This window comes from Ascaphus truei, chromosome 5 (genome assembly GCF_040206685.1).
Source record: "Ascaphus truei isolate aAscTru1 chromosome 5, aAscTru1.hap1, whole genome shotgun sequence".
NCBI lineage: Eukaryota > Metazoa > Chordata > Amphibia > Anura > Ascaphidae > Ascaphus > Ascaphus truei.
In genome coordinates, this window is record NC_134487.1 from 68,593,089 (window position 1) to 68,614,809 (window position 21,721).

Genomic DNA, 21,721 nt, shown 5'->3' on the forward strand with positions numbered 1-21,721 from the left:
ATATACAAAATATAGATACTGTACTGATATAAATATAAATATACAAAATATATATACTGTACTGATATAAATATAAATATACAAAATATATATACTGTTGTAATATAAACCAACAGAAATAACAAAAATATTAGATTTAAATAAAAATTAATTTTATTTTTAAGTTGTATAATTATACTTACGCGATAGATACCCTTGGTGCACTTTTGCGGTCCCTGTTTTTTCCGTGTGCATGATAGCTCACGGTGGTTGCTGGCACAACGATGCCAGAAGTAGCTAGCCAGCGTTGGATAGCAGCACTTCGGTGTCCGCTCGTGTACATCTCCTTAATTCGCATGCTGAGCTCCTTGGAAATCTTTTTAACAGGCATTGCTGCGAGTAGAAAGAAATACAAACACAAGATTGTATATTCGATGCTTAGTCGATGTGTATTCAATGTGCAGTGAATCCACAAAATGGATGGTGTATTTATATGGTAATGACTCACATTAGAGTACGCCCACTTTCAACACCTGTACCTGGTCGCCATGTATAAAAGGTTTCACACTTTGCATAGCCCACAACTCGATGATCTTTATCTGAACTTGCCCTTGTTCAGATACTGCATTGTGCCACCTGCTTCCATGGAGCAACCCCGATTCTACGGACGCAGGAACCCACTCGTCTCTGCCGTGCCTGTCAAGCAGAAAAAGCGAAAGGCGGTTGCCGTTTCCACGCCAAGGCAAAAGCGACAGGCTAAGGCCAATAAAGAAAACCTTCTGCGGACCCCAAAGGCTAAGGGTTTTCATAGACGTCAGCCTTATTATGTCAAGAAGATATACGGTGATGTACTCTCGACGCAAAACGATTGGCAGCCAACCCATCGAACCCGCAGACCACTTCCTCACATACGCTTCGACGACTCTGCCGCTGCTGTCCCGGAAATCTTCAGCCCGTCTTCTCCACCCCTCGTCCTCGACGCTGCCGCCGCCCTCCCGGAAACACACAGGCCATCTTCTCCAGTTCTATCTGACGACGCTGCCTCTGAAATCCACGGGTCACTTTCTCCATTGCTCTTAGACGACTCTGCTTCTTGCCCGGAAAGCCAAAGGTCACTTTCTCCATCCCTCTTCGACGACGCTGCCACTTCTCCACTACCGGATATCCACAGGTCACCTCCTCCACTCTTCTTCGACGTCGCTGCCGCTTCTCTCCATGCAACCCCCATCTCATCCACCGTTTCACCCATCCACCCAGATGTTCACACGCCATGCACAAGAAGCAGCTCGTTAGACCGGATGCTGAATGGGATAAGTGTGGATCTCCCCGGGAACTCTATTGTGATAGCAAAGATAGATCTGCTTCTGGAGACAATGCTAAATGTGGAGCAACGGATGCTACAAATGGATAAACGGATGATACATATGGATCAACGGATGCTAGATATGGATCAACGGATGCAACATATGGATCAACGGATGGATCGACGGATGGAGAAGATAGAGGCTGACATAGCGGGCATACATTATTGCCCTTGTTTCCCCAACGCTGGAGCAGGGGGGTGACATGGATGTGATGAATGGGACCTTTGACCCCCTTCCATCACCAAGCGCACCCCCTCCACCAGAAGATGTAGTGTACATGTATGCCGTTGAGGAGGACATGACAACCCCGTCAAGACCACGCCAGGAGACAACACGGTGACCAAAACCGGAGGAAAGCTTCCTCCCAGACAACCTACCATCTCCCGTCGCCTCAAGCACACCCGCTCCCAAAATACCTACAGTCGCTCGCATCGATACGGTGCCCGACATCACCTGTGCGATCTGCCACCGGCGCTCAGGGAGAAGTATATGGTGAAGACTGCTGGTGCACCCCACAAGTATGCCTTGTTACTTTTTAAGCACCATGTTCCCTACTCGTTGTACTGCGACTGGACCTTCAAAGTGAACTACGACGGAAATCGCGTAAAAAAGGCGCTTCCTGCCAATTTAAGACGGAACATTCGGGATGAAATGCGGGGTTTTTATCCAATTACAGATCGTGTAATGAAAGGCGTTCAAGACTGCATTAATGGCATTTTGCGCCATGCAAGGAATCGGCCATGGACGGACAATGCAGAGGACTTTCTGTAAGATCATACTGTTGTGCTGATCTGTATTGTACTCTACATGATTTGACCTGTTGTACTTAAATAAAGGAGATGTTGTTGTGTGTTTTTTTTACTTGTATTTATACAGAAATGTTTTAACTTGCTGTCCACACACACAGGACCTGCACAATTCCTGTCCCTGGGGGCCGCAAACAGGTACGGTTTTCAAGGTTGTCCTGAAAACCTGCCATGTTTGCTGCCCTCGAGGACTGTAGTGGTGCAGGTCTAACTGACAGTTTTGCACACCATCCCACTGTACTTTATATGTTTCTTTAATAAAGGAGATGTTTCGTTTGTATACTGTATTTTATGAATAAAGTTTTTTTTGTAATCACAGGTAAGGCCATGGACGGACAATGCGGAGGACTTTCTGTAAGACCATACTGTTGTGCTTAACTGTATTGTACTCTACATGTTTTGACCTGCTGTACTTAAATAAAGGAGATGTTGCTGTGTGTTTTTTTTTACTTGTATTTATACAGAAATGTTTTAACTTGCTGTCCACACACACAGGACATGCACAATTCCAGTCCCTGGGGGCCGCAAACAGGCACAGTTTTCAAAGGTTACCCTGAAAATCCGCCCTGTTTGCTGCCCTCAAGGACTGTACTGGTGCAGACTGTTTTGCACACCATCCCACTGTACAGTATATGTTTTGACTTGTCGTTCTTTAATAAAGGAGATGTTGCGTTTTGCTTATTTTATGAATAAAGAATTTGTTTTTAAAACATGTGACTGTAAACCTTACTGACTGACATAAATGTTTTCACAACTGTAGCAGTAAACCATACACCTGTTGATGTTTTGAATTGCTGTGCACTTAAAATGTTTCTACATTGTACAGTATTTGTAAATAAATGATTTTGTACTTACTCCACCAATAAAAGAACATGTCGATTTGTTTTACATTGTTCCATTTGCTCCTTTGCTACTGTAACAAAATACAGTGTTTTTAGAATGTCGAGGCATACTGCACTGTATACTGTAGGCATGCTCAGTATAAGAGTACTAACAAAAAATAGAAGACACAAAATGCATAGTTTTTATTTTTTCGGGTTTATTACACAGTATATTGTACTGTATATAAAAAAGTATTGTACAGTATATTGTACAGCTGGAAAACATCAGCATACTGTTTCAGGTACAGTATTCTATCCTAATCAATAACAACGGCCACTAAACTGTAGACTCCGGTATGTGGGTTTTTAAATCCGATTCAGCAGACATTGTTACACAAAGCGATATTATCCATTGAAATCCCTCCATTAGCCGTTTTCTTTTCTGAGAAAAAACAAAAAGAAAAGTTTTACTGTAATGGTCAGCCGCCTAAAGAAGTTCCCAGCCAGTCCCACCAATATTTTTCTCGGGGGTGTCTCCTGTTCACATGTGCATGCGCCTACCGTTGATGTAATGACACGCATACTGTATGCGTTTCAAGAAGGTTCCAATGCGCATGAGCCTAGCGTTCCACCAATAGTTCAGTATCTGCACTACAGTACTGTAGAAGCCGCTCAGCCAATAATATTGCTTACAGGAGAATCGCTTGACTTTTAAATCGCACCGATATTGATACTGTATTGTCAAAATAAAAAAAACACAGAAAATAATACGGCAACAATACTCACCATAGAATTTCCCATTCAGCTGGCGCCGGCGCCGGTCCACTGCCAGTCCAGCATTTTTGATCATCCACGTCGATAGTTTGAAGCGGGACTAGTCCACCTGTGGTCAGCTGATGAGGCTGGAAATTGCTTAGGTACATGCAAGCTTGATCGAAACTGCATGCGAAATCTGGCTCAGGCTCAGGGTTGTCACTGACGGCGGGACCGTCATTGGAAGCCGGTGCTGGTGCATTGCTTGGCAGCGACTGCGTTTCTTAGTTGGTTTTAACACGACCCATCGCCTTTTGCCGTCATCATGATCATAGATACAGGAAAAAGCCTGTGATACACACCAATACCTTCCAACAAATTGTGGCTCAATACGATAAAAACAGGGATCGCTACATAACCTTTTCCTTATTGCACGCTTCCACGTATGAGGAGTTGGCGAAAATTTGTAAAAGTCATAGTTTTAGACAAAATACTGATAAATTTGAACAACTGTTGCCGTCTTATCCTCTGTTGCATTAATCGCGGCCCATATCAAATACGCGTAACTTCTGTCGGGTTGTTGGAAAGAGGGCTGCACTCATGGCGGGAGGGTCTCTGGAGAATACTGTAACCGAAACTGGTCTTTGTCTTTCTTTAATATGAAAAGCCTAAATTGATACATTTTTGCAACCTCTTCCTTCAGTCTCAAGGCCAAGTTACAATAGCACACTGTGGTATCTTTTTTAAACGAAACACCTGCAAGTCGACACATTATTGAAGCGCATGCGCATTACAATTCATGAATATCTACCATCTGGCGGACACGCGAAGAATTGCAACCTATTAAATCTGAACCATTCTCAATAAACGCATCAACCGCGCGTCAGCCGCGCATGACCCGTGGCTGGGAAAGCAAAATGAACGCGGCATGCGCCAGGTGAAGAGCGTCGCATTCCAGGTAAAAGCCAGGGAAAAAACGGAGATTTGTTAGAATAAAAGCTGCCGCAGCAGTATGTAACTGTATTTGTAACCATGTATTATTTGTCTTAACTCTGTGCCCAGGACATACTTGAAAACGAGAGGTAACTCTCAATGTATTACTTCCTGGTAAAATATTTTATAAATAAATAAACAAATGTGGTGTTGGCTGGATGACACAGGATGCAATTCATAATGGCAGGCAGGAGGTAAGAAAGGGACTCTGGGTCATAGGGCCGTGTTCTCTTCCCCTGATTCAACCCCCACATTTAGCAACTGGGTCCCAGGAGGAGGTTGCTGGGGGTGAGGGGTATATCAGAGGGAGATCAGTCAGCTATAGGAAGGTGTCCAGTAAGAAAGAGGAAGCTAGAAGAGGATATTGAAAAAAGGTTATTTTCCCAGAAGTTTTCTAATTGACTTCAAGCATTTTCCATTTCAGTGTAATTGGCGAAAAGTTGCCCCATCTTTGTTCCACTCTGTTCAAATACCAAGATATGGTGGGATTTGTGCATAGGCATTATGACGAAATTCTTTGGTGGCTACTGTATATGATGAGAAATTTCCGCAAAAGATTGTGAGGGGCGGCATGACACCTAGGCCAAGGCTTCTCTCTCCCTTCCTTACCTCTCTCTACTTATCCTCAGCAGGCTAGGAGCAGCTGGGGGTTAATTAGTCTGGAAGGGGTGTTTCTGTGAGGACTATGGGGGGTGGTGATATAGGCTGAGGGCAGTGGTGGGAGCAGGCAGTCCGCACGCTTACATGCAGTTTTTCCCACCCACCCTTCCTCTTGTTTTGGTTGTTTTTTTTTAGTTTTGATAGGTGTTTGTGTGTTAAAAAAATTTGAAACAATAAAAAAAAGAGGGAAATGGTAAAAGACAATATGTATTCCATATTTATAGAAGTGGAATTTATTTAAAAAAAATTGAATAAAGAATACAGAAGGAGTTGAGTTGGAACAGTGTATTGTCTTTGTCCCGTCGGCTGTTTTTTTGGTGAAGTGTGGACTAAACTTGCCAGACAGAGCTCTGTGGGTACAATAATGTCTAGTCGTGACATTTATTGATAAATGGGCAGGGCTCACTGGGTAGTTGGTGCTTGGGGGTCATCCTTGCAGCTGATGATAATTCATAGATGGCTAGGGCTATGCGGTGCCTGGCTTGGGGGTTGTGGGATACAGTTGATTACCATTGGCTTTACTGGTTGGTGAAGCTCTCTGCCAGGGTTTTGGGAGGTGATGTTCTATTTATGTTGGTACTTAATAAAAGCCGTGGCCGTTTCAACATACAGACCTTTCCTATATTTGCTTTTTATTTAAGGGTATATTTTCAGGGGGTGGGGAAAGTGAAATTACGGGCTCTGCGGTCATATTGACCCTATTACTTGATAAGGTCAAGGCCATTTGTTACATTGTTCAAAATGTGTTGGGTACATTTGTTAGTCTCTAGAAAGTTGGGATAGATAACCACATATTATTTGTCACATTATTAGTTTCAATGAACCATAATAAGTAATGCTAGACACATTAACTAGAGAATCTAAGTAAGTCATTCAATATCTTTGGTTTATTCCACATGAAGCAAACCTATATGTCTTTGTCAGTTTGTTGAAATACAGAATATAGATTTTTCTGTCAGAAAAACAAGAGGTACCATAGTAGCAGACTCACACATTGACATCTCAAACAGAATATGCAAAATTAATCTGAGCTGGCAGCAGCAGCTATTTCAGTGGTGTGAGGACCTGACTAAGCCAGACAGGTCTCATTAGATCTATCACTCTCTTGTCTTCTTGCACTCGTCTTCATCTCTACTGCTCTGTAGAATTCTAGTCATACTAACAGCTACAATACATTCAATGGCTGTGACTTCTGACATTCCTCACATTATATGGGTTGTTCAATATTTTTTGAGGCTTTCCATTCTGCAATCTTTTTCAAAATGGGAAATTTTGTGTGGCTCATTTGCACTCATTAATGGGGTCACAAATAGCAAATACAATACACAATACTTGACATTTTGTTTTTATTTGGAAAACACAATTTCTTAATGCAATTCCAGTTATTGCCTGTGATGTATTGTACTCTGTATGACACAATTTTACTGAGTTTATCCTTACCGTGTTCCTGTGAATGAAATTCTCTATACTGTAAATGCGGTCCTAAAAATAATGGCATAGTATATAAATGTAACACAGTTTCTCCCCCCAATCGCAGATAGGGACATGTGTGGGAATATATATGTATTACCAGGTATGGTGCTTTACCTGTCAGGCTCACAGGCGGCCTGAACCTCCGCCAGTTGAGAGCCTGGGGTGTATCCTCTGGAACGATACTCAATATACAGCGCCTCCACCTATGCAGGATTCTAGTGTGCAGAATGACCCCTTGCACAGGACCTTCATATTGTAACCACATACACCAGGTTATGGTTAAAATACATGCAGAAAAAGAACAACACATACATCAGCAACAACAACCTTAGTGTCGTACCTGTAACACTGGGCCTCATAGGCCGTAACCCCACACCATATATTCCAGAGTCCCAAGTGTCGCAAGAGTCCCCCTTCCACCCAAGTGTGAGACAGTGCTGCCCACTAAGATGAGATGAGGGTTGGTGCACTTGGTGTATGATGCACACACCTGCCGGGTGTGTCACACCCGGGCACGCAGATGAGCTGGAATTGAGATCCCTTGATCCATAAGGGTGATCCCCCATCGTGATCCACCTTTGCAATGTCTCTTATCTCTGCAAGTCAGCAGAGAGTGATTCACCTTTAAAAACCGTGGCCAGAATATACACACTTCCTGGCTAGACCATCACTGTAATTCTGTCCCTATCATAAGGGGCATCCCTGTAGCAGCCACAAGCTGAGGGTGAGTCGGGCCTAGCTGGGGCCTAAGGGGAGACTTCTGGCCTAGTGCAGAGGCTACTTGCCTCCCTGCACATAAATACCCTCCCCTCCCTGTGTCCCAGCTCCAACTGATTTCCTGGGCTAGTGCGCAACAATGTATATTTCCCTTCAGGGGAAGCTGTAAACCCTATTGGCTGCTGTGGCATCACCTGTTCTCCAGCCCCTGGGGCTGCTGGGAGTTGTAGTTCTCCATGGGCGTCTTTAGCATTGGGGCCACGTGCGCGATCTGCACTGCACATGCGCGACATCATAATGGCTGCCGCTACTGCTGACTGCACTTGCGCGACTGTGGGCCGTCCCTGCAGTATGGAGCACCAGGTCTGCCACTTCTCATTCTTAGTAATGGCCGTCGCGTCGCTACTACGCATGCACGATCCTCCACGCATGCGCGAGCACATCCAAGATGCAGGCGCCATGCAGATGGAGCCGCTGGCCAGCCCGTCACTACCCGCAACTACCACCGCAATGGTGAAGGTAAGGGAGAGGGAGACGGGGAACAGGGGAGCCAGAGGGGACCTGGCTGCATAAATTTCAAGTAATTAAGAAGATTATGAGACTTCGTAATCACCTTAATGAATGTACTGTATTTGACCAATTATAGTGCGACCCTGAATATGTCGACCTCCTAATTTCAGTAGTAGATGGAAATAATTTTTTTACATACACACACATATAATATGTGTGTGTATGTAAAAAAATTATTTCCATCTACTACTGAAATTAGGAGGGCAACATATATATATATATATATATATATATATATATATATATATATATAAAAATGTAGCCCCGGGTTTGTTTTTCACTTGCTGGCCCCCCTCCGCGAGTGCCGAGTGGTCGCGGGTGCCGCCGGAGGCAGCGATGGACCCGCCGGCACTTCGCGAGGGTGGAGGCCAGTGCAGGGAGCACTCGGCATCCCTGGAGCTCTGGCGGCGCACCCGGCTAGCGGGGGCCGCCATGTCACATTGCGCGAGTGTACGCAGGATCGCGCATGCGCAGGAGGGACTCGGCGGCTAGGGAGAAGTCGCACGAGGGCAGGGACGGCGAGGAAAAGTTGCGGCGGCCATTATGCGTTCGCGCATGCGCAGGGCAAGTGTGCACGCGGCCCCAATGCTTTAGCAGCCTCCTGGGAACTACAACTCCCAGGAGGCATAGGGAGACAGGCACCAGGAGGATTCTCAGCCCAGGAGAATAAGATACATTTCGGGCGCTGTGAACGGCAGTTGGAGCTGGGAGCAGGAAGGGGGAGGAAAGGTGCAGGGAGCTAGTGGCTCCTGCACCAGGTAAGGATTCCCAAGTCCCAGGCAGGCCCCAAATCCCTGTTAGGGTAGCGGGTAATTGATAAGGGACGGCCCGAGATAGGGAGCTGCCCCTTAGGTGTGAGAGGGTGCTGGCTTGTCAGTGGATCACGGCTGGTAATGCAGTGAGCGCTGACAAGTAAGCACAGTGTATACAGTGTGTTGCTGTCTGCAGGTTGACTGCGTGTGTTGCTGTCTGCAGGTTGACTGCGTGTGCGGTGTGTTAGTGCTGCATGTTGTTGCTGCGAGGCTAGTTACAGTTAGGATTGGGACTTAGTTATTTAGGGGAGTGGGAAAGGTCATTAACCCCTGTAGGCCCCTAGGAGTTTCCCCAAAGCCACCACAGGTTGCTGTGCTATAGGGACGGCCTGTAGTGTAGCAAATGTCACCTAGATAGTTAGGGACTCCGTGGCTGCTGCAGTTCCGTGACGGAGTTCGGACCCACGTTGGGGTCCACGGAGAATATCACAAGGATAGGATCAGACGGATGCATCGCACGTCTGACCCTTTGTGAAGATCGTTGCAGGCCCAAGCACTGGAGTGCTCGGCAGGTAACTCTGAATTATAAGTGCACCACCGGGCCCTTAGCTTAACTGTGACTGCGCAGTCACCCACGATCTCCGTAGGAGTGCGGGACATTGGGTGGGAACACCGATATTGTGTGTAAGGTTATACAGTTATAGTATAAGGTTATGTTGTGTTATGTTTTCTATGTGCGTTAGTAAAGTATTAGCTATTATCTATACTGTGTATGTGTTTATTGAGTGTCCTGCGAGGAACCACTCCCCCGTCGGTGGGAGCCATCGCAGGTGGAGGCGCTGCGCTATGTAAATGTGTGAGTATTACCCCAGGCTCCCAGCTAGCTGAGGCTCAGATCTCCTGGAGCCGCAGGTGTTATACAGCGACCAGTAGTCAGTTAGGTAGGTGTTCAGAAATAGGGCTACATTTGGAGGCGCTGCTGAGATATCAGACCTGGGGTGCCCTGTAATTTTTTTCTAAATTGTCCTATTTTTGTTCCGCCATGTCTGTTACGCCCATGTGCTGATTGCCTGCCCGCGTGGGAAAATGTTGCAGAAATCCGTCCAGGACTGGCGGGAAAACCAGGGCCCCGCCCCCACACTGTGAGTGATGCAGGGCAGAGCCAGGACCATTCCTTCATAGAATGTGCCCCATTTCCGCTTTACCCCAAGTGGAGAGTGTATGAAGAACTGCAGTCAGCGGATTCTGTCCTTCATAATAGAACCAATAGGACCATAAGATGCAGTCAAGCTGTCTGTGTCCGTGTATACGAAATCTATTGAGACTGCCTGCTAGTATGATCTATGATCCCAACCTGCTGCTACTAGACTACAAGGAGGTGTTCATAGAAGAGATAAGGTGTTAGCACAACACTTGTGTTACTTGTAACTTTCCAGGTGGTGAATTGGCGTGGGTACCCGAGTGTGCCTACTGCGGAGTACAGTTTCCAGAGCCCGTGTTGCTGGAGGCTCCGGAACCCGCCAAGGAAGAAGTGGTCGAGTTAAAGCCTGGATCAGTCAATGCAAGTAATTCAGCTTACTACCTCACAGAGGAAGAGGAGGACACTGTTGCGGAGACGGTTTATTCTTCGCCCAAGAATGAGAGAGACTGCCAGGGGATATACCCTAATGTGTATGTGCCGTGGCAAGCGCCAGGAATAGAGGACATTGTGCTAGCGTGCCCCTGCCTGCAAGAAGCCCTTGCTCAGGGAGCCGGCCTGTCTCAGTTACCGCTCGACTTCAAGGAGATCGAGGTGGACGGAGAAACATGTATCCAGTGTTTTATGCCCAATTGTGACTGTTCTAGAGATGCACTGGCGTGGGAGCCCAATGTGAGTGTTGCGGTGCCTGGTTCTTATAGCCTATGGTACCCCTGCCTCCGGAACCAACCAAAGAAGAAGAGGCGCCTGATGGTTCTACCAAGGCGGGTGAAGCCGCTACTAGTTCCCCCACTTCAGCGATGGAGGTGAAGGAGGAGCTGTGTGCCCAATTGGACATTCCAGATCCAGCTCCCAGGCGGGAACCTCTGAGGACAGGACCCGCAGAGGAAGATGCCGTCACCCTCTCTACCTCAACCACGGAGGCGGAGGAGATGAACGACAAAGCTACCCTAGTTCCCCGTTGCAACCAAACGGGAAGAGCCGAGGTCCAGCCAGCCACGAAGCTGAGAGAACCATTGGCGGAAAAGAGCGCGACCGCCGTGGAGGTACCGGAGCACGCCAGCTTCGTACCAACAACCACTGGTTGCCTCGCAGGAGACCCCGGTGACTCCCTTGTGGAGGATCCGATAGTGATACCCTCCGAGGAAGAGGTTGAAATTCAATCAGTGGCGATGCGCCTGCCGGCGGACCACCCTAGTGAGGTCACCAAGCCAACTATCTCGGCAGATGCGGTGAATCCTGATATGGGCCCGTGTGCCCTACCACGGCCAGTCCGGCCTACAGAGGTACCAGCGGTCCCAGGCTTGGGATCAGTACCTGCCCACGACGACGGGGGCAAGTTGACTGCCCCAGGGGTGCCGGGTGTGAGCTCCCCGGTGATCGTGGGGCCTGGTGGCTCTAAAGGTAGGGTCACCCGGGCGATGGGCTCACCCCGTCATCGCATCCTGGTGGAGGTGTCTCCCCCAGAAGATCTCTGCAGACCAGGGAACGAATCTGACCTCCTCAAGGTATCCGGTACAGCGGCCCGGAGCGACACTTACTCCTGCGCAAGGAATCTCCAAGCTTGGCCTTCTCAAGACATGGGCCTGCCCGAAGAGGTTGTGCTGTCCACAGAAGATGTCACCGATAAAGGAATTGCTGGAGCGGACAAAGACTGTGTTGAGACCGCTCTGGTAGTTGTGGCCTCTCCCATGTGCACGATGGAGCGTTTTGTTCGCCATGTGGTGGACCGAGGCAAGAGACTGAACCTCCCTGTCTCCCGCGAGACTAAACGGGAGGATCCGGCAAGGGTCGATACCCAGGACCCCTTACTATTTTTTCTACGAGGGGGAGACGGTGGTTTGGCGCTAGAGACTGATCTTGAGCTCCAAAAGACTCACAGGAGTCAAGGTGGGATACCCTCACCCAATCAGTTAGGGGCACTCCACTCTGAGACTCAGCTGGCCTCGGGTATCCATGCAATTATGTTAGATACCGGTGAACAAATGCATGTTATGTGTGATAGGATTTATGCCATGCATTTTCCATTATATAATACTCTGTATGGTTGCTACCCAAGCGAGATCGTTGGGATTCTGCGAGGGGGAGAATGTAGCCCTGGGTTTGTTTTTCACTTGCTGGCCCCCCTCCGCGAGTGCCAAGTGGTCGCGGGTGCCGTCGGAGGCAGCGACGGACCCGCCGGCACTTCGCGAGGGTGGGGACCAGTGCAGGGAGCACTCGGCATCCCTGGAGCTCCGGCGGCGCACCCGGCTAGCGGGGGCCACCATGACACATTGCGCGAGCGTGCGCAGGATCGCGCATGCGCAGGAGGGACTCGGTGGCTAGGGAGAAGTCGCGCGAGGGCAGGGACGGCGAGGAAAAGGTTGCGGCGGACATTAGGCATTTGCGCATGCGCAGGGCAAGTGCGCACGCGGCCCCAATGCTTTAGCAGCCTCCTGGGAACTACAACTCCCAGGAGGCATAGGGAGACAGGCACCAGGTGCCTGATAGGAGCCAATAGGGCTGGAGGATTCTCAGCCCAGGAGAATAAGATAAATGTTGCGCGCTGTGAACGGCAGTTGGAGCTGGCAGCAGGAAGGGAAAGGAAGGGTGCAGGGAGCGAGTGGCTCCTGCACCAGGTAAGGATTCCCAAGTCCCAGGCAGGCCCCAAATCCCTGTTAGGGTAGGGGGTAATTGATAAGGGACGGCCCGAGATAGGGAGCTTGCCCTTAGGTGTGAGAGGGTGCAGGCTTGTCAGTGGATCACGGCTGGTAATGCAGTGAGCGCTGACAAGAAAAGCACAGTGTATACAGTGTGTTGCTGTCTGCAGGTTGACTGCGTGTGTTGCTGTCTGCAGGTTGACTGCGTGTGCGGTGTGTTAGTGCTGCATCGCACGTCTGACCCTTTGTGAAGATCGTTGCAGGCCCAAGCACTGGAGTGCTCGGCAGGTAACTCTGAATTATAAGTGCACCACCGGGCCCTTAGCTTAACTGTGACTGCGCAGTCACCCACGATCTCCGTAGGAGTGCGGGACATTGGGTGGGAACACCGATATTGTGTGTAAGGTTATACAGTTATAGTATAAGGTTATGTTGTGTTATGTTTTCTATGTGCGTTAGTAAAGTATTAGCTATTATCTATACTGTGTATGTGTTTATTGAGTGTCCTGCGAGGAACCACTCCCCCGTCGGTGGGAGCCATCGCAGGTGGAGGCGCTGCGCTATGTAAATGTGTGAGTATTACCCCAGGCTCCCAGCTAGCGGAGGTTCAGATCTCCTGGAGCCGCAGGTGTTATACAGCGACCAGTAGTCCCTTAGGTAGGTGTTCAGAAAAAGGGCTACATATATATATATATATATATATATATATATATATATATACTGTACACACACACACACACACACACACACTCTCTGTCTGCCTCTCTTGGTTTGAGCTTCCTGTCATAAGCAATATGGCTGCTTCAAGCTTCCAAGGTGGAGCTTCCTTCGTTTTATCCTCCTACATCCGACTGCTGATTGGCTCCCAAAGTGTGCGGGGCCAATTATAAGGCGAGTATGTACTTTTCAACTTTACTTTATTGAAAAATAGTCACCTTATAATCGGACCAAACCGGTAATAAAAATGATGCAAGTTTTAAAGCTTGTTTGGATAGGAGTTCTACTGCCAGCAGGTGACACAAGAGAAATTCTTACATTACTTAGACCATTGGCAAGATCTTTTTAAAGGAGCAATACTGATTTCCTTCTTTATTTTTTTTCTTATTTTTTATGTAAAGCATTTATTCTTACCTAATCGGCAACCATTTGTTGCTGCTTCTATAAATCTGTAAAATTCTTGAGTTGTGTGCCGAAATGGCTGCTGTCTAACTTTGTGCTTCAGTCTGTGACATACTGCAGCTGATATGTAGCATTATATTATGAAGTGTAACACATTATTCTAGGCAAATCTGAAAAATGGATGTGTTTTTTGAAAGGTGTGTCTTTAAACCGAAAAACGTACTCTATACAAAGCTATTGTTTACATCTATAGACACACTTTGTACCTTAGTTAGCTACCACTGTCAATAAGACAACATACTATATGTCTGCAATTACTTTGTTCAACAACAGTATACTGTAGGGCAGGCCTGCACAACATACGGCCCGCGGGCCGTATGCGGCCCGCCTGGCCTCTCTGTGTGGCCCGCGATGACTCCAGCCGGGCGCCAGTTAATTAAATAAATTAAGAAAAAAAAGTTAAAAAAAAAGTTAAAAAAAAAGTAAATAAAAAAAGTTTAAAAAAATGGCATCGATTCATCCCCCCCCTCCTCCCCTCCCTCTCCCTCTCCCTCCCTCTCCCTCTCCCTCCCTCTCCCTCTCCCTCCCTCTCTCTCTCCCTCCCAGCCCCCGGGTTTTGCGGTGCGCTGGGGCAGCAGCAGCATGAGGAGGATGCGGCAGCCGTGAGTATTTTTTTTTTTCAATAGCAGGATGCCGGGGAGGTCAGAGCATGCCGGGGCGGGGCTTAGTACTGGAGAGAGGATGTGCTGATCTAAGAGGTGTGTGTGTGAAAAACGGGCTGGTGGGGGGGGTGGGTGGGTGTGAAAAACGGGCTGGTAGGGGGGTGGGTGTGAAAAACGGGCTGGTGGGGGGGTGGGTGTGAAAAACAGGCTGGTGGGGGGGTGGGCTGCTGACATGTGAGGGGGGATGGGCTGCTGACATGTGAGGGGGGGTGGGCTGCTGACATGTGAGGGGGGGGTGGGCTGCTGACATGTGAGCGGGGGTCGGCTGCTGACATGTGAGGGGGGGGTGGGCTGCTGACATGTGAGTGGGGGCTGCTGACATGTGAGGGGCAGGGGGGGAAGTGATGTGAGGTGCAGGGGGAGCGTGTGATGTGAGTTGCAGGGGGGGGGTGTCATATTGAGGGGAGGGGGAAAGAGTGTCATATTGAGGGGAGGGGGAGAGTGTGTCATATTGAGGGGAGGGGGAGAGTGTGTCATTTAGGGGAGGGGGAGAGAGTGTCATATTGAGGGAAGAGAGATATGGGGGGATGCTGACTTGTGGGGGGGGGTTCTGCTGTCATGGAATGGGCTGAGGGGATGTGGAGGGGGTATTGTATGTTTGATGTGGAGGGGGGTATTGTGTGTTTGATGTGGAGGGGGGTATTGTGTGGTGAGGGGGAGAGATGGGGGTATGAGAGATAGATGGGGAGTATCGTAAAGGTTGATAGTGAGAGGTTCTGGGGGAGATATGAGGATGATGATGATGATGATGATGATGATGATGATGATGATGATGATGATGATGATGATGATGATGATGATGATGATGATGATGATGATGATGATGAGAGGTGCTGGGGGAGAGATGATGATGATGATGATGATGATGATGATGATGATGATGATGATGATGATGATGATGATGATGATGATGATGATGATGATGATGATGATGATGATTTAACCCATGCGGCCCAATTTTTTTTTCCTTGGAGCTGTTCGGCCCTTCTTACTTTACGAGTTGGGCAGGCCTGCTGTAGGGTGTATACAGTGTAGCACCCTTTCCCCCATCCTAAGTGAGATATGTAGCTACTGGTGTACTCTAGTGCTGGGGCATTCCTTTGAGGTAGAACAGAAGGCCAGAGAACTTTGCAATGGTATGGGGGAGCATCAGGATAGGCTATCAGAGATGGTTCTTCTGTAATCAGTTCAGCGCCTCCATCCTGTGAGGATCCTGGTGCAGCCAGGATGGTCCACACAGGCAACTCATGTGCTGAAGCAGCAAGCATCACACCAGGGATGATATCATTGGATTTTATTGAATACAGCATAGCAGTACAGGCTCCATTCCCTGAAGGCAGTACCCTGGGCTTGAGGCCCTGACCACCCCACCTCTGCATACCTTACCTCCTAACAGGGCAAGGCCTCAGGGGTAGAACAGAAGGCCGGAGAACTCCACTCCTATCCAGGAGAGACTCTCTTGTGCTTCATCCACGCAGGGAGATCAGCACAGAACTAACTCCCAAAAACCCTAGAGGATAAAACCCTCCTTCCCAGGGGAGTGGCTTCTAAGCGGCCTCCTATCAGTCATAGGCCCCCCTTGTAATATCCTGAAATTTATTAGGAAACACACATATAACAATACAACCAGGCCCTGCAGGATTTGTTCACAACACTGCCCACTCTTTACAGGGACTTACAGTACAGTGCTAAATGGGCCAGAGAATTAGTAGCCCAAGGGGACTTGGTTACAATAGCCATTCAAATTAAGGCCAAGGTCAATCCCTAACTAAGCCATGTGAATGTAACATGAATTGGCAAAACAAGAAAAAACACAAAAGCGTACCAAGATGAGAGATAGATATTGTATTAGCAACATATAATAAAATTAGTAACTTACATATAAAATTTCTTTAATAATCCCCGATTCTGGTGTCTATCACAGGAGTAGGGCATCACATAGGAAGTATGAAGGGTAATCTCAGTTCTGAGAGATCAGACCCGCGCGCTGGGGCTGTCTCTGTTCACTCTCCTGTTCTCCACGTGTGGTAGCGTGGTGCGGAGTGTAGCGCGCATGTGCAGGAACCGGGGCCTTCAATAGGTGTCCTTAGGATGCCTGTTCGTTTTTGATAGCATAGAAATGATCGGAAATAAGCAGGAACGGTACACTTGAGTGTGTACTGGTGGTGGGTAGTAAAACCGCCAGCCACAACAGTCGCGACGCGTTTCGTTTAACAAAGTAAACTTCTTCAGGCGATATTGCCTGAAGAAGTTTACTTTGTTAAACGAAACGCGTCGCGACTGTTGTGGCTGGCGGTTTTACTACCCACCACCAGTACACACTCAAGTGTACCGTTCCTGCTTATTTCCGATCGTTTCTATGCTATCAAAAACGGACAGGCATCCTAAGGACACCTATTGAAGGCCCCGGTTCCTGCACATGCGCGCTACACTCCGCACCACGCTACCACACGTGGAGGACAGGAGAGTGAACAGAGACAGCCCCAGCGCGCGGGTCTGATCTCTCAGAACTGAGATTACCCTTCATACTTCCTATGTGATGCCCTACTCCTGTGATAGACACCAGAATCGGGGATTATTAAAGAAATTTTATATGTAAGTTACTAATTTTATTATTTGTTGCTAATACAATATCTATCTCTCATCTTGGTGCGCTTTTGTGTTTTTTCTTGTTTTGCTGATATTGGTATCACCATCGGGGTTCCGGTGGAGACCATATTTGGAGGTGGGGGAGACACCTCATAAACACAGAAGCAGCAAGAGAACTGAGAGGGACCAACACTCCAAGTTTAAAGAGCCAGAGCGCGGACTGAACTTTTCATTACTCGTAACATGAATTGGATCCACACCTCTGTTTATATTTATAGACATTTGGTTACCTGTATATATATGTGTTTTATATACTGTACTGTATGATGGAATTCACCGGGGATCCCATTGGCTGGCTTGGCTACATGAGAAATACTGTATCTGGGCATCCTAATTTGCTTGCAGTTGTTCAATACAGTATATAGATAATACATATTACACTGTGTGTAATATATGATCTTAAGTCAAATGAATTAGATATCATGATTAGCCAGTTTGTTTCCTTCATGGAGTTTTGGCATCTCCAGCAAGAAAGTTGATATGCCTCTCAAACATTAAGATATGTTTTTCTGAATATATCACTTTAATATTAGCTATATCAAAGAGCACAACTATGTTATGATAACTATCACCTGACTCTACTAATAAGCAATTATTCTAATTAAGAATGTCTCAATATCCCAATAATTAGAACAACTTTTCAGAAATTACATTCATTGTTGTACTATTCACTGCATAATATTCAGTGATATTTCACTGAAAATAGTACCTCACATTCCATATTTTTCATAAGTGTTTTATAAAAAAAATCTAAATTTTGTCTTTATTTTAATCACAAAAGTATTTAATGAAATGTTATCGTACAACATGCACTCTTTATTAGTAATCATAGCCTTTTTATATTGCTGACAAACTCATGTGTAGTGGAAAAATTAAAGCAATACTAAAAATGTCACTTGAATATATGTAAATAGCTACATAAGTACTACAAAATGATGACAAAATGTAACTAATTTATATGCAAAATACTTCATGTGGGCTAGTAATACATGCTAATGTATGGTTTGGGAATTAAAAATAGTTTCTGTAATTGGAATGAAACAGAGAGATAAATATGGGTTGTAAATCGGCATTACTACTGATGAACATTAAGGGAACATTAAAAAATACACATGGGGCACTTGAGAGGAATTTATTACTAGAAGTTTGCAATTAACCATCGAAAAACCCACTGGAATTAAGATGCAAGACTCAATTGACAATACAGTTTATGTTGTATGTAGTATTCCTGTCGTGGTTAAATTAAAGGAATGTGACATCTACAAAAAGTAGAGCTATTTGAAGTAACTGTCAATCTTTGCAATCAAAGGATGGCCTCGTCGTAACCAATTAGATCCTTTATCATGCTTAGTAAGATTATAAAGTCCTACTGAGTTCAAACATTGTCATTCTTCATCTGCAACCTCCAGAGGACTGAGTGGTTGGTACCCATTTAAGAACATCTATTGCTAGGATTGAACTGAAACATTTATTTCGGTGAATCTTTAAAAATGCCTCATTTAACTGACTGTTCTTACTACGAGGTAAGGAAAATGGAAGTGGTTGGGCTAAAATGTTTGTGTTTTTATGTGTTCAGTATATGCATATGGGAAAATATGACATAAGAAATTAATACAATGAAGTTAGTTAACGGCACTTTCATGTTTACAAGAAGTTAACTTTAGTAGTACCTCCTATATTTCCTAGTTATATTTTTTACAATTCTGTTTAAGGCCAGTGATTATTATATGTGCATTATTATATAATTTTTATTTTCAATATTGCTCCTTTTGTGTTAAGAGCTGATTTTCAGTTGTTGTTGTGATTACAAACTGTTAGTAAGATCAGGAAATGTTACATTAAAAAAACCAAAATTATTTATACACTGTGATAAATTTGGGCATAATGTACTGTACAAGTATCACCATTGAATACTATGGAAAACCTTTAACATGCTACTGTAGATACCATTGTGGTCTATGGTATGGTTTACTATGTTCAGAACTGCACTGTAAATTATTTTACAATATAGAGCAATAGAGCTTTGTAATTTTTCAAAAATCTTCATTAATAATTTATATTCTTCTATAGCACATATTCTCAAGACATATTTGATTAAATATAGTACTGTACTTGCAGTACTGGTAAGTAGAATGATATCCATTTATTAAAAATGTTTAAATATTAAAATGTAAATACATTACTGAAGTTTTATCATTTTAATAGTAGTTTCAGGTGTCATACTCTTCACTGTTGATTCAGACAGAACACTGGAAGGAACAGGTGTAGCACATAATAAGTTCAGAGGAAATTGTTGATACATTTTTTAAATTGTTTTCCCAAGTTGTGTGTGTAATGGAAATGTCCGCAAACTTCTCTTAGCTTTAGTTCAGTGTATATGGTTTACAAAGGCAATGCATCTGGCATGGAGTGAGCTATATATTAACCTTCTACATATACTAAGGGTTTTTTCTATTATGTCTATTCACATTTACAGAATGGCAATTGCAAGGAAGAGCTCAATATAATGGGTAGATACGTTTATACTATCAATCGTACAAAGGAAAAAGTAAAGACTCGTATAGCTATAAATATTGAGTCATCATCTTGTAATATTGCATTTTGTAACTCAATTCCTAAATTATGTTGTTCACTTGTACAAGTGGGCAAAGCAAGCGAAAACCTGTTTGATACAGTAAATTGAGACTAAAAGATCTGTGTTCACAAAGGTCAGTTTATAAAACGTAATGCTTAGCATCTAAATGTTTTAGCAGATACTGTATATGAAAGAAGTCATTTCATGGGTACATGTACAATACATTAATGTATGTATACATATGTCTTCTATTGTAGGTTCAAACACACCTGGATCATCCAACAAAGTATCACATACAGCAATCGCAAAGAGAGCAAGTGAAACAGTATCTGACGCTTGGAACCAAGTTCTCAACCCAGGCTCTTTCATATACACATTCACCTGCTGTTCAACCTACTGCGGCAACACCAGTGCTAAGGAATGGACATATGCCTCCTGCTACTGATAGTTGTGAAATAGATAACACTGTTGTCAAGTTTCTAGGTATAGGATCCGACCATGAAAATGAGGTATTGTATGTATTATTTCTTATTTAATGTAATAAATAAGACAATTGATGGACAAACTAGTATATCCTTAAAGAGCATCCTTGTACCTGTTATTAATATATAAAATAAAACTAGGCTTTTATAAATGTTTTGTAATATAAAGAAATGTATAATTTGCAGTGCGGCAATTTTTGTTGTGTGTTTATTGTTAAAAAGAGGGGGGGGGAATAAAAGATGCAGACATAAAATGATAAAGTAGAACGTATCGTAATATGTGTCACTTTACTACCCATTCACTCTTCCTATTGATAATCCCTAAATCACAAACTCATGTGAATTGGGCAACATACTGTACTAGGCACAAAATACCTTAATACATTAACTCTATGTGGCACAAAATAAAAATACATCTCATAAATGTTATACTGAATTGTCTTGATTAATTTGATTTGATTAATTATTTTTAATGTTGAAGACCTTTCTTGACTTAATATATGTTATAATATTTATAAATAACGAAGATTATATTTCTGGGAGCAAAATGCATATTTTCAAATTCTACAGGTACAAATAATTTTTATATTTCAACTCCAAAATCTTGAATTCTTTTTGATTTACTTTTTAACAGATGGAAGACGTTATTGATGACATAATTAGCTTGGAAACCAGTTTCAATGATGATGCCTTGAGTTGCTCAAAACCTACATTGCTGATGCCAAGAAATGTAAGTTTTCTATGTCAAGAGTTTGGTTTAATTATTGTTATTGTTGTTTGATGGTTTTACCTAACCCCCTTTTTTTTACAGGATTGAAACCAGGGAGCCACTGGAGCTGAGACACTCAATTTTCAGCTCTAGGGAACTGCCTGTTCTAGAGATACTTACCGTTAAAAGTACAGGCATTATTTCCTGGGATTAACAGTAAATCTCTAAAAGGCCAATAGTAAGTTGCAACGAATGACGTAGAGTACCCATTGACACATACACCTTCCAAAACATGAATCTATACAACTTGTGAAGAGACCTGTGAAAACACCTGGGAAATAATATTTGTATATTAAAATGATCTCATTTGCATATTTACATTTGCTTATTTCCCAGGTGTCTCGTTTTCACAGGTATCTCTCCACATGTTGTATAGAAGAGTTTCTCTCTCTAAGGTTGTGGAGATTTTTAATTTGCATGTTCCTTTCAAACTTAAAAAAAAAAATGTGATTTATCGAAGATGACAAAGCTGCAGATTTCACCAGGTTAGAGAATTTAGGTGAAAACTTTCCACATCTCTAGTTTTTATTTTAAATATTTTTTTTTAAACTGCTCCCCCCTAACTCCTTCATTGTATCTATGCAATACATGAGAAAAGTGCTCAGAATTTCTACAAGGGCATATTATAAGCCATTTTAGAGAAGGAACTGAACAAACATTAACATCACACTTTGCCTAGC

At 44.7% G+C, this 21,721-nt stretch overlaps 1 protein-coding gene across 3 annotated transcripts in view; it reads left to right on the top strand.

Moving 5' to 3' along the window:
• Positions 1-21,721, top strand: part of TFEC (transcription factor EC) — a 234,662-nt gene that overhangs the window by 158,087 nt on the left and 54,854 nt on the right. For all 3 annotated transcript variants that reach the window (XM_075599986.1, XM_075599987.1, XM_075599984.1), the window contains exons 2-3: positions 20,048-20,299; positions 20,907-21,002. In XM_075599986.1, the coding sequence (XP_075456101.1) occupies positions 20,048-20,299; positions 20,907-21,002 (348 nt within the window). The remainder of the gene's footprint in view (positions 1-20,047; positions 20,300-20,906; positions 21,003-21,721) is intronic.